The 13,136-nt window shown below is 43.3% G+C and overlaps 1 protein-coding gene across 3 annotated transcripts in view; it reads left to right on the forward strand.

The window, feature by feature from the left end:
- RCOR1 (REST corepressor 1) overlaps positions 1–13,136 on the forward strand; it is an 81,480-nt gene that overhangs the window by 55,049 nt on the left and 13,295 nt on the right. For all 3 annotated transcript variants that reach the window (XM_082284087.1, XM_082284085.1, XM_082284086.1), the window contains 4 exons: positions 2,462–2,514; positions 6,540–6,701; positions 9,265–9,383; positions 12,961–13,039. In XM_082284087.1, the coding sequence (XP_082140213.1) occupies positions 2,462–2,514; positions 6,540–6,701; positions 9,265–9,383; positions 12,961–13,039 (413 nt within the window). The remainder of the gene's footprint in view (positions 1–2,461; positions 2,515–6,539; positions 6,702–9,264; positions 9,384–12,960; positions 13,040–13,136) is intronic.

A 13,136-nucleotide genomic window follows, 5' to 3' on the forward strand; every position in this document is an offset into this window, starting at 1 on the left:
AAGCAAGGTAGTTAATGCAGTAGTACTTAGCATCCAGGAGCTTAATTCAGCCTTGGACTTGGGAGAATTCAGCTCCTTTCCCTCCTCCTTCCTTCACACGTCCTCCTTAGACAAAATATATAACACTGCATGTGCAATACCTGTTTTTAAGGAAGCAGAGAACTGAACTACAGGGAAATGCTGCATGTAGGGTTTCCTGGCAGCCTTTTTTTTTTTTTTTTGGGTGTGGTTTTATAACCATCTATAACTCTGGAAGCACCTGAATTTTTTCTTCTGCCCACATCTTACTGATGTTTCCTGTCCTGTTTGGCATGTGGAGGGGGGAAGGATGTATGTATATGAGGCAGTTCCCCTCTCTGTCCCTGTTTACTCTGTGTGTCTCTTCTGGATCACGTTCTTTGCTTGGGATGTGGTTTTACAAGCTGGGTTTTTTTTTTCCCTGTGGCAAAGCTGATTTTCGAGGTAATAGGCATTGGTAACCCTCAGGATGTTCTTTCAGTGAATGCAGCAAATTCAGCCCAGGAAGTTGGTCATTGTCCCAAGCACCTCCACTGCCTTGGCAACTATTTTGTTTCCTTTGTGAACGAAAAGGTTGTTTGGAAGAACGGATGGTTTTCATCCCAGTTCAGCATGGTTCTTAGAAACAATTGGTTGACTTGGAGAGACAGATGTGTTTGTGGTGCACCAGTGCAAATTAATGGTTGTGTCTAGGCCTTTTTCTAGCAGGCTAATAAAACTTTTACTGAATGGATCTAGAACATGGAGCAATGCACAGGTTTGTCAGCCTGTTGGGAGTCACCATTGTGTGCAAGTGGGTGCTTGGAAGGACAAGAACCTCATGGAATGTCCTTGATAATGTGGAACTGTGCCTGTGTTTACAGCATGCTCTTCTCCTGCCACAACATGTGACTGTATTAATAGTCTCGTGGACTTTTGCATGGCACTTAACAAGGCCCTCTTTCCTAACAGCTTTTTGTGAAAATTAACACAAAATTTTTGTGCTTTTCCTTTCCAAATGAAGGTCTGGCATTGCTATTACATGTCATATTGGCTAGTCTAAAGATGGGATGTCTACTTTAAGTACCTAGATCTAAATTCTTATTATTAATGACAAGTTGAAAGTAAGAGGCTGGTGCTTTCCTGCTGTGTTTTCTGATTTATCCTTTCTGTTTTCCCAGTACATTTTGAGTTCATAGCTTAGTTTCTAGGCTGAAGGGATAATTGAGGACTGTCCCAGCTTGAAGAACAAGCTTTAAGAATGCCATACTATTCTATAAGAGCATTTATAAAGGCAAAAAATATGGGAGAAGCACATTTGAGAGCTGAAGTTAATCATGAGGCCCAGACTGGGAAATGTGGCTTCCTTAGCTGCAGAGTGCACAGAACCATTTCCTTCCGGAGGTGCTGCGCATGCTCTCCATAAGTCTGGTGCTCAGTAGTGGAATTTGCTTTCATCCCTCTGTATCTGTAGGAGAGGAAGGGGGGAATGATTTTTGAGTTCATTGCTATGTGACTCATTGTGAAGTCCAAATTTTGTAGGATGAGAACTTTGGCTGTGTGTATCTGTTTTAGGTCAGGGACATTTAGGTCAGGTTGTCATACAGACAACCAGTGCTTCTGGCATCTTCCACTTCCAGGGGAAGGAGGAGTTTCACCTTTTCGATTATTTTTTTGTTTGTTTTCAAGGGTGTTATTATCATTACAGTGTGATTAATAATGACCAGGCATAAGGGCACAGACTTCAGAACACCACCACTAGTACTGACTTTGATCCATTCCTCACAAATGGGTGCTGTTGGACATGTGAGCTTGGTCACTCTGAGTGAAAGACGGTTGGGTGTAGTCCCATCTGTACAAAGTGTAAGTCCTCAGGGCATGTTCTCATTGTAAAGATTGAAAGCTCATGGGGCATAATAATACAGGAGGGCGTGGGGTTTGATCCAAGATAAAAACTGCTGAGACCTAAGAATTGAAAAATTTACCAGGATATCTGCAGTGGTTGTGCAACACTGGGATTCTGGCAGTATTGGAAGATATGGGTTGTGTCTGGGGATGTTTTTCCTTAAGAAAACAACTACTTTGGGGGTGTTAAAAAAAAAATCACCAACAACCAACCAATAAAAAAACCACACCAAAATGAACACACACCGCAAAAAGCAGCTGATACAGTCATGTCTACAGTTTTGATGAACAAGTTCTGAAATACTATAGGCTGTGTTTCAGAAGTACTGGAACTGGATTGGATCTCATGCATCATTTAGGCTGTTAAGGAAAATATGTAGTTTGTCTGGTGACTTGTTTTTTTCTTTTGTTTCCTTTTTTTCCTGAATTGTTGGAAACAGCAGCTGTTCATGAGTTGTCTCTGGAGGGCTAAAGTCAGAGCTGCAGATTTGGGTTTTTGACTGGGAAGGGGAAGGGAATATGAGATGAGATGCACTTACACCTTCTCTTTGTTTTTCAGTGGATGAATATATTGCCATTGCTAAAGAGAAGCATGGATACAATATGGAGCAGGTAACAACCCTTTGAATATTTTAAAATATTTTTCAGCATGTATTCAAACATGACTTCAAGTGACTGCCTAGAACTGCTTCTTTCTTTCTGTAACTTCTGTGTTTTCTCCTCTACTACTTATCCCAAAACTGACTGTTCCTAATAGTAGCCTGTGCTCTGTGGCTACGGAGTTCGCCCCTAGTTTTACATCAAGAGTCAAAAGAAGAAAAACAAAACCATTATAATTTCTAATGGAGTCTGGCCACGAGTATTATGCTTCCTCTGGTGACTGCTTCTTGAGCACTTTCAGAACCCCTAAACAATGTTAAAAAGATTGGCTTATCTTTGGACAGCTGCCTGATTGCATTGCAGTTTCCAGCTGACTGCTCTGTCTCTGCTTCATGGATGTCTTGGCAGTTATTAATGAGCTATTGAACCATCATGTGCTTTTCTGAGGCAAACCGATACCCAGAGTTATTTACCTTAAAACTGTGCTGCAAATCATTTTGCGTTTCATAGATGAGCACCTTGTCTGTCAGTGCAGTAACAGGGGATGACTTTGCCAGCTGCCACTGACCTTAGCCAGTACTTGTAACCTAGGGATGGAAATCCTGGTCTGAAGAACAGACCTCTTCTTTATTCCGTGTGGTCTAGGATTGTGTACTAATCTTTCCTGTGTTAACTGACAATGATTTCAGAACTTGCTGGGGAGATGATTAGATCTGTGCCTGGGAAATTTTTCTGAATTCTGTGGAGTTTCCTCATGAACTAATACTTGCCTGGAAAGGGAAGGCAGGGAATCTCATGACTTAGTGTTTCGGCAAATCACAAACTGTCTCTACAAAGAGATTCTACAAAAACTTGAAAGTTTATTAAATTGTTCAGACAGAGGCTGTGAGCATAGAAACAAATTATTGGCATGGGCAAGGGCTTCTATGTAAATGATTCTGCTGTCATCTTTGAGTAGTTGATACTCATGCTCAGAAAGACTTCTTGCTGAACAAGAACACTGAAGTTGAGATAGCCAGCAAAATTTCCAGCAAAACCAGGAATGATCTGATTTGATAATTGTGGTTTCTAAGAGTGGAAAACAGCAATAAAAGGAACGTCAAAGCATCAAAAGGCTGTGAACTTAAAATGAAAATAAAGATAACTCTATTCAGCTGATATTGGTATACTCTAGTGTTGGATATCGTGGGTAACATTTGCCAAGAGAGATGGTCTTGGAATAGTAGGAAAGGATTTCATTATTTTAGTGGAGAAGTGTTGTTTGGAAAGTATAGAATGATACAGAAGACTGATCAAAATGAAGCTTGCCATCTTTAAAAAAACCCACCTATTTTTTGTGGTTTGAAAAACTTAAAATTAGCTAACAGAGATTTGCATTCATTTTAACGTTGAAAATATGGACCTCCCACTCATTCCTTGAAGTCTTTTTCTCCATTTTTTCTTTCCCCTTCTGTGTACAGAAGTTGCATGACTTGCCACATCAGAGTGTAAAGTGGCTGAGCAGCTTGTAAAAGTCTCCCTACTCCTAAAAATTTTCTTATTCCTTCTGTAGCACTCTCACATAATACTATGGAGTTAAACAAGTTTCCCAGGTCCTTTGGGATTTCCTAGAGAGCTGCGCTAGGCATTTTCAGGAAATAACTGGAGAGGATCTATCTTGTTTTCTCTGGAAGGCACGCATTCATTTTGTATTACAGGGACAAGTGTCAAGGCTTTCAAATCAGGATGATTTGTTGTGTCACCAAGGGAAACTCTGTCTTCAGCAGGTATCATCAGAGTTGCTGTTGGCTGGGTAACTGGACAAGCTGATACAGACTCCCTGGAAGCCAGTAAAAGCTCACTTTAGCAATTGGCCACCATCTCTGGGCTTTGCTGGCCGTGGCAGCCCTCTCTCACATGCACATTCCCCTGACAGCCGGTCACTTTGCTCCACTGTCCAGGTGGCTTGGCTAACAGTTATCATACAGAGATTGCCTTTTTTCCAGCTGTGCCCACAGCCCAAACCCTCTCTTTGCAGGCTGAGACGTGCGAGTCTGCTGCAGGGAGTGGGAGCTGCTGGCAGGGTGCTGGGGCATGTGCTCACTGGTGCTCCTCTGCCCAGTGGTGTTCCCGTCGAGCTGCCCTTTCTGTGCCAGCATGGCTCCCATCCCTGTCCTTTCACTCCCCTTGCCCGTGGCTGAGTGTCCTGTTGTTGGCTCTGCTCCTGGTGGATGATGGCTGGAGGCTCAGGGCTGTGCTGTGGGAGTCCCTGCAGCCTGGTCAGCTCCAGGGCAGCAAAGGGCAGGCTCTCTGCAGGCCAGTGAGCTCCGGCAGGGCAGACACTTCAGCTGGTGGTGCAAACAGCTGTGGGTGGTTGTGCTGAGCTGTAGCAGTCACAGACTTTTGGAAGCACCACCGTAAGTCATGCTGTGACCTGGGCTTTCCTGCCAGCCTTTGTCAGATACCCTGGGACAAAGGAGCCTGGGAAAGCCCTGTGCTCACCTGTGTGTGAGTGCAGAGTTCTTCCAGGGGAGCACAGGCAGGGATGGAAGAGGAATACTGATCTCCTGATAAACAGGCCTGTAAGGAAAACCTTTTTGTTTGTCTCTTGCTTTATGTAAGCAGCTCTCCCCTCAGTCCTCACTAATGCCTCAGTGCTACCCTGTCCTCCCAAAATGTCTCGCTCCTTGTTTATCCTCTCCTTCCTCATAGGGATATCAGGTAGAGCTCATATCTGAAGCTGAAGGAGGATGTCAGGGGAGAGAAAACTCAGTCTTTCATGACTGCAAAATAGTTTCTTTGACCCCATCCTTGCCAGAATGGCTGTGTGGCTCCTGTGACATCTCGAGTGCCTGTGCTGCAACCAAGGCTACTACTTGTTTTGCACAGTGGCAAAAGGGAGGAGAAGGTGTCCTGGCAGCACTGAGATCTTGTCCAGTAGGGTCTGGGAAAGATCTTGGATAACACCAACACTTACATGCATACTCTCTGGAGAATCTCAGGGGCATGAGATCCTGTAAAGGAACTGCCTTTTTGTATAGCAAAGCATAATGGGGAAACCCCGATTTTGGAGGGATTTTGTAATGCTGGGTGGCCAGAGCGAAACTACTAGATGAGGGTAACTATGGCTGTGAAACCTGAGCTGAGTTTGCATATGATGAGCAGGTTACTCTTACATTTTACTCAGCATGTTAGGGATTGTTTTTGCTTCACAGCAATTGTGAAAGGCTGGTTTTTAGCTCTGCAGAGTCAGGCCTTCCCAAAATGACTCGCAGTGGTTGCTGGCATGCCAGAGGTGGTGATGTGTCATAACACACAGGGGCTGTGGACCCCTGGGAGACGGGGGCTGTGCACGAGTGTCTCGGAGACAACAGGAGGAGAATGGTTTGCAGGTGGTGAAATGCAGCACAGGCACTTTGTCTTTGGAACTGAGAACCAGAGACTGCAACAGCAAAATGAGGCCTCTCTCAAGGGAATAAAAGAGCAGCCCCCAGAATGAGTGAGATTTATTCCTCCTTTGGGCCAGGGACTTTTTAGCAGCAAGTCAAGGTGGTGCATGTTCTCTGCCTTCCCTTCTTCCAGTTCTTCTTTCATTCTTTTCCCCTTCCCCCTCAGAAAGAACCCCCTAAACAACTATAAAAACCCCCAGTCAATTAAATCATCCCAATTTCCAGGAAATGGAGTCCAGCACTGGAAAGAAGCTGCCTTTTGTCCAGTTTTTTGTAGGTAGACTCCCCAAGCCTTTGCTCAGCTTATCTGTGCATACCATGATCAGTAAAGCTGGAGTAATTTCTTAAGTTTTTTCTTCCACCTTTCTGTTGCTAGTCTTTTGTTACATGACTACCTGTGTGGTTTTGATAAACGTCAGGCTGGTCTTCACAGCCTAGGTGGGTGGCAGATTCCAGGTTTCTTGCACTCAGAAAAGCATCTGATATAGCTGAGAATTAAAATTATGTCTAATGTGTTGCCTAAGAAAAATGTTGTAGCTCTCCCTTTCCATTTTCCAGTAATGTTTCTTTTGATTACAGTTTTCACCTTGGTGTCTGTATTATTTCTAGGCTCTTGGGATGCTGTTTTGGCACAAGCACAACATTGAGAAGTCTTTGGCAGATCTGCCAAACTTTACTCCATTCCCAGATGAGTGGACGGTGGAAGACAAGGTCCTGTTTGAACAGGCCTTCAGTTTCCACGGGAAAACCTTTCACAGGATCCAGCAGATGGTAAGTGGTGTTGCAGGAGTGGAAAAGCAGAACAGACCGTCATCTTCAGTGCAGTTTGTGCTAAATGTGTGTCTAATGCTCTTGGGAGAGAACAGGCCAAAGGGGATGTTAGAGGAAAAATGCTACCATGAATAGAAAGAAACAATGTTATTCCCAGAGTCTCTGTAGAAGTATTTTCCTGAAGTGCTTTACTGGTTCAGGATAAAGTTTGACTGTGATTTTTGTTTTGGTTGGAAATTACAGTTTTCGGTCCCCTGTGTGCTATGGTAGTGTTTGTCTCAGCTGGAGTTCAGGCATGGTCTGTACACACATGCCCACGCGTATGCAGTAAAGATCATCTTTGTGCAAAGTTGATTTCCTTTCTTACAGCCTGATTTTTAGGAATTAATTTTACTTAATGACAAAGTCTGTGCTTAATGTGATTTGGGACTGTCAATGGATGCTGTGATAGATGTTTATACATCATTGCAAGTATTCAGTCCTTTGCTTTTGGTTGGTAATGATACTGTTTTAAACATATGATTGAAAACTTCAAGGGTAGGTTTCTGCCTGAAAGGAAAGTGCTGGGGAGTGTGCAATTTTCTTTTGAAGAGGGAGAGGATAGGATGTAAACATTTTTTGTTAATTGTATCTTGAGAGTGTCTTTAAGGGTTCATCAACTGGGTGGGAACTAGACTTTGTTATTTGTTCTCCTTCAGTAAAGTAGCCTCTGGAGTGTTCCAGCAGGACCCAGTTCCACTGGCTCTGACCCTTTGAAGTGAGCCTAGGCTGTTGCCATCTGTTCAGCCTCTTTAAAGCACATGTGACACAGGTCTGTGTTGGTTATCCTGCTGAAAAGCGAAAGGTGACTTGCCTTCTAAGGATGAAGGTCCCTTTTCAGAAGGGTGGCAGAAAGAGGCCTGTTTTTGTCATGCCTTCCTTGATGTTCCTTGTCCTTCACTGATGTTCATTTCCAAATGTTCTTGGAGTCCTAGGGTCTCCCACTCCCTTGGATCCAGGTGATGGAACTCTTCAAGAGTGTAGCTTCTTTTCTTTATTCCTCTGTTCTTATATAGGGGGGAAAATAGGGCAGGAGAATGTCCTGGGGAAAAAAGAGAACATAAAGCCCATCCTGTTGGTGGGTTAACTGCCAAAGCAAGAAATTCTCAATTTGGTTTATGTGCAGAAGCATGGTGCTCTGTCCCTGAGTGAACTGCATTCCAGTACAGGGATGCCAAGCTTGTGCACTGTTCCCTAGGTAATGATATTTTTTTACTGTTGCTCCCAGGAAAGCGATTGTGCATGAAAGGAATTAAATGGCACGAAGCTTTGTGTTTAGCAGGGGACAGGAATCAATGGCTCAGGAGCATGTTAGTTGTTAGTTTATAGATGCTGCCCCATTAGCACCTGTGCAGATTGGAACTGAGGGGAGAAATCTCCAAAGCCAGAGAATGAAAGGCGAGTTACATTATTTACCGGAGCTGGTTCTGATATTTTGGCACTCTTAGCAGGGGTTTATAGCCAAGTGGCTGTTTGTCATGAACAGCCTTGTCCCCGAGTTTGTTCTGTGGAACTCTTTTTAATTTCAGAACACCAGCCTCTTGCATGGCTGTTGGCATCACAACATTGACTTAGTACCTGTGCTTTGTCAGCACCAATGGATTTCTGCCTGTGGGCCAGAGTGGGACTGCTGGTGTGATCTGTTACTAGAACCTAAAGTCAGTCTGCAGTTTGAGAACCAGGCTTGTCTCGAGTGAAGACTTAAACTGCAGTGTCTAATTGAAAGAGATCTGGCTCTTGCTCACAGTCTTGTTTTCCTCCCCACCTGCTCTGCCCTCCAAATTGAATCAGACACTTAAATAAACATTCATCAGAAAAGGCTGGACTTTAGCCTTTTAGAAGTCCTGTGTAAGAGCATCCATGTAGAGTACCTCAAAAGTAGAGAATTAGTCTTAATGTAGTTTTATGCTTTTTGGAGGCAGACTTTTCTTTCATTGCTCCAGGGTAATGCCATTAGTGTAAGAGGACAAAAAAAAATATTTCTATTTTCCTGTACCCTCAGTTCACCATACAGTAACGTTTCACCTTTTGAAAACATCCTTTGTTGAGACCTTTGAATAGACTTTGTCATGTGAATGGTGTGAATAAACCTATTTAACCAAACGTCAAAGGTATGCTTGGGGTGATTGCAATTCAGCAGTTTCTGTGATTGTTTACATGTGTCTGTGTTGGCTTTTAGGTTTGTTTCGGCTTTTAAATTGTTATCTCAGTTTCAAGGCCTCATTTCAGATTTGCTCTTGCTGTGTTTCCCCTATGCTGGAGGGAACCAGCTACTCGACTGGTGAGTGGAAGCTTGCTGAGATGCTCTTTAGAGATCTTGATGTCCTAAATAGTAGTCACTAACCTGAAAGACTCCCCCATAGATCATTTTTGGAAAGGTTGCAGAACTGCCTTGCTTGAGCCTTTGAGAGAATCCAATGTAAAGAGGTCAGATGTTCCTTGGAAAAACCAGACCAATTTTATGTGAACTTCTGGGGGATACTTTACATACAAACATATAAAAGGATACATGTTTAATTTACAGCTTCCTGACAAATCAATAGCCAGCCTGGTGAAATTTTACTACTCCTGGAAGAAGACAAGGACTAAAACTAGTGTGATGGACCGTCATGCTCGTAAACAAAAAAGGGAACGTGAGGAAAGGTAGGTTTGCAAGCAGAAGGGCTGTGTATTGCCACACACTGATTTCTTTAGTCTATCCCAGAAATTCCTGTTAGCTTGTAAGAAACTAGATGTAGGATTTTCCCCAAAACGTTTCCTGGTACCACACCTTTCCCCACCCCTCTTCCCTGCTGTGCATGTTTTGCTTTGCTTAAAGCCAAAAGGCAGTTGGCAGTTAGCTGTGCTCTGTTTTTTGACACTGCAATTCCTGATTGCCCTGTAGTGCACTGGTTACGGTCCCACCATTCTAGAACTTTTTCTCTGATACCGCTTGAGGGTTGGGAAATTGAAATTAAAGCTGTTTACAATCTGATTGGCACTGTTGTCAGCAGAGCCAGAAAAGCTGATAAGCTGGACAGTAAAAGGAATTAATGAAAGAGCTGAAATCTGCCTTTATTTCCTCTATGTGATGCTCAGCAGAGTGAGAATGTGCACCTGATACAGGAAACAAGCTCCAGTGCAGGACCCCTCTCAGCCTGTGTCTGTACACGCACAGACCCTTCCTCTCCTGCCCCTTGGAAAACTGTGACCAGCATAAGGCTTCCAGGCCAAGCTCTGTTCTCTGAGAAGGATGAAGTTAAGGCTCTGGTTTTGAGTGACTGAGAAGAGGGTAGCTGTCATGGTTGAGCATAGTTTGGGTTTTTAGTTAAAGAGGGCTCTATCAGCCACAGAAGTGATTCTTCTGCAAAGAGGTGCTTACAGCTTCCTCTAGACCCGACAGAACCAATCAACTGGCCAGTTTGAATACTGGCAACTTTTTTAAGCCACTTGAGAAGCTTGACAGACCTCTGTAATCCACATTTAAGAATGAACAAACCACTACAGTAGCACAGGGGAACAGCCAGAGCTGTTCCAGGGAATGCTGGGTGCTTTGGGATTTGGGTGAGGCTGGTGGTGTTCAGGAGGTCATTAGCTACTGAGCTTTACCAGATGAGCTTGACTCATGCTTTTTCTGCAAGCTCACCCTCCTGGATACCCATGCAAGCCCTTGAAGGTAGGTCAGCCAGTGGCCTTGTGCGTATTGCTGTATCTTTACAGTTACTGCCACTTGGTGACTTCACCTAGTTCTGGAGCTGAAAAAGCCTCAGAAATGCAGAGGTTTCAGGTGACTGTGAGGAAAACAATCCCTCTGAACAACAGCAACTCCGTCTGCTTGATGCAGGTGCCTTCTCAAGCTACTCTAAAATGCAGCTAATGTCTTTGCAGACCAAACTTGAGGTGTGCCAGCCTTTGCAAGACTTGTGACATAATTGGGCAAAATTCTGCAAAAGTCTTTCCCCTCAGAGGAGGTGTTGCATTTTCCAGTTGGGTGTTTGCTGGCTCCACTGCATATGACCAAGTCCTGTTGGGGAAGGGGAAAGAAATGTGTTTCTAGGGTTGAGCTGTGCTACACCAATGATTCAACCTCTCCCATCTCTCCATTAGGTCAGCAATACTTGCTTAACAGGCAGGGCCAGGGAGAATACTGCCAGCCAACTTTGTCCAGTATTTGGTTGGCTTTCTTTGACCCGAGTCTCTTTTTCCATTCTGTTCTTTTCTCTTCTCTGCAAAGACTTGTCTGGTTTTCTGCTCCCCATCCTGGTGGTTGGGTTTTTTTTGTTTTAGTTTTCCAGTTTTCTTACTAATTTATTGGGGGAGGGGAAATATTTTATATGCAGTATGTGTTTGTCTTGTACTATGTAGTTTACGGTCTTTTAATACTGCCTCTCTATTTTTGTTCTGTGCTCACAAATGAAATTACTCCAATTGAGAAATACACCTCTCAGTACCTATGCCTGTTTGCTGGGAAAAGTAGCACCTCAGACCATCTGGTGAAGGGGAAAGAACTGAATGGGCTGCCATGTGCTGTAATTTTGTAACCTTTGAGGAAGGCAGCTGGATTGGAAATGCTTAACTTGATTTACATCTGCAGTGAGCTAAGCACCAGGCCATCAGCTTGATGTTTGATTTCTCTTCTTCCCCTCCATTATGTAAAAACAGTCAAACCCCTACACCCCCAAGAGATTTGTCAGCGCTGCATGCTGGGTGAGTTTAGGGTCCCTGGATTTTCAGGTTGTACTGTGCCAGTCGGTGTTGGCAGAACTTCAGAAGTGTTCTTTGGTTATAGCAATCAGTGTCTACAACTGCAGAAATGAAGGGGTGGGCTTTAATCTAGCTCATGTCTAGGGAACTTGCTAGAATACAAGAGCAAACTGTCAGCATAGCAAAGACTGTTGTGAAAAGGCTGAAATCTGAACCCAGGTGAGAACGCAAGGAAGTTCTTTTGGAGATGGGGTTGAGAGGAGGCAATCTGAGGTATCTCACTCAAGTACCTCTATATCCCTTTTGTGGCTAGGCAGGGAAATTCCCCAACCCCTCAGATTGTCACTAATACAACTCCCAGTGCATTCAGGTTTTCAGCAGCTTTGTTGTATGTGAGGGGCTTTGTGTGTGCAGCTCTGGGAGGGGATGCCTGGGAATTGATTCCCTGGAATCATCGTTACCCAGACTAAGTCTTGTGAATTAGCTGGTGAGCCAGGTGGCTTGGGAGAGCAGAAGTGGCTTGTACAAGTGACTGCTCTTGTGGAAAAGGATGGCAGCCTGTTCCTCCTTAGGATGTGGCTGCAGCAGGGAGATGGCCACGTGAGTGCTACAGCCAACCTCACCAGCATATGCTGTGCCTGCTATTCCCTGCTCCCTGTGTGCACAGCCCTGCCCTGCACTGGAGCTGTGACATGCCTGCACCAGTTGATGCTCCTCAGCCTAGGCTATGAAGTTTGACATGACAAAATAGGTTTATTTTTTTGATTAAAAAAAAAAAGCTTTGATTACATCAGCTTATTTCTTCTGTTTCTGGGCATCGTTTCAAATGGTGCAATTAACTTTGGTTGTGTACAGTACCAAAATGCTAAATGATGAAAATGCATTTGATTTAATGTCTGATTAAAATTCCACTGAAGCCAGACTGGACAGGTGTGCCAAGGTCACTTTCAATATGGCCCCAATTTTATGCCTATTATTACTCTGTAACTGATAACATCTTTTTCTTTTCCAGGGGAGAATGAAATGTGAGGCTGTCACTGAAAAAAAAAAAAAAGAAAAACCTAATGTTTTTTGTGCTTGTTTTTGAGGGAGTTCATCTTGTGCATGTCCGTTTTGCTAAATATTAAGGAGTTGTATGAAATCTGTTTTTTAGCTACTTAATGTATTTTTTTCTTTCTGTCTCAGTTTGCCTGAAGTAAAAATGCTAAGTGTCCTGTGTTCTTCAAAAGATAACTTGTGGAATTAATTTCATGTCTCTTGCCTTCATCTGTGTAGATTTATTTTACCTAAGTACACTGCTGAGAAGTGTTCCTGTATGTACTATCTTCAGAATTAAGAATTTATTGACTTAAACAAAAACCAAATAAAATCAACAGCAAGAAAAACCACCAACCCCCCAAAAACCCCACATCCTGGGAATAAAACTAATGAAAGCTGTTGGGCTTGCTATGGCATTCATGCATTTGTTTTAGCATGTTATTTATAGAAAAAGAGAGTCTCACAAACTAATACAGTACTGTTTGCTTTTGTCTTCCAGTGAGGATGAAATGGAGGAAGCAAATGGAAATAACCCTATTGACATTGAAGTTGAACAAAACAAGGAGAGCAAAAAGGAGGTATAATTCTTTTTCTTACTTCTGTAAAAATGAAAATGTTTACTTACTAGTTACTTTATGTAGAAGCTGGCAGTATCTCATTTTCTTTTTGTGCTTT

The sequence above is a fragment of the Coloeus monedula genome, assembly GCF_965178545.1.
Source record: "Coloeus monedula genome assembly, chromosome: 6".
Lineage (NCBI taxonomy): Eukaryota > Metazoa > Chordata > Aves > Passeriformes > Corvidae > Coloeus > Coloeus monedula.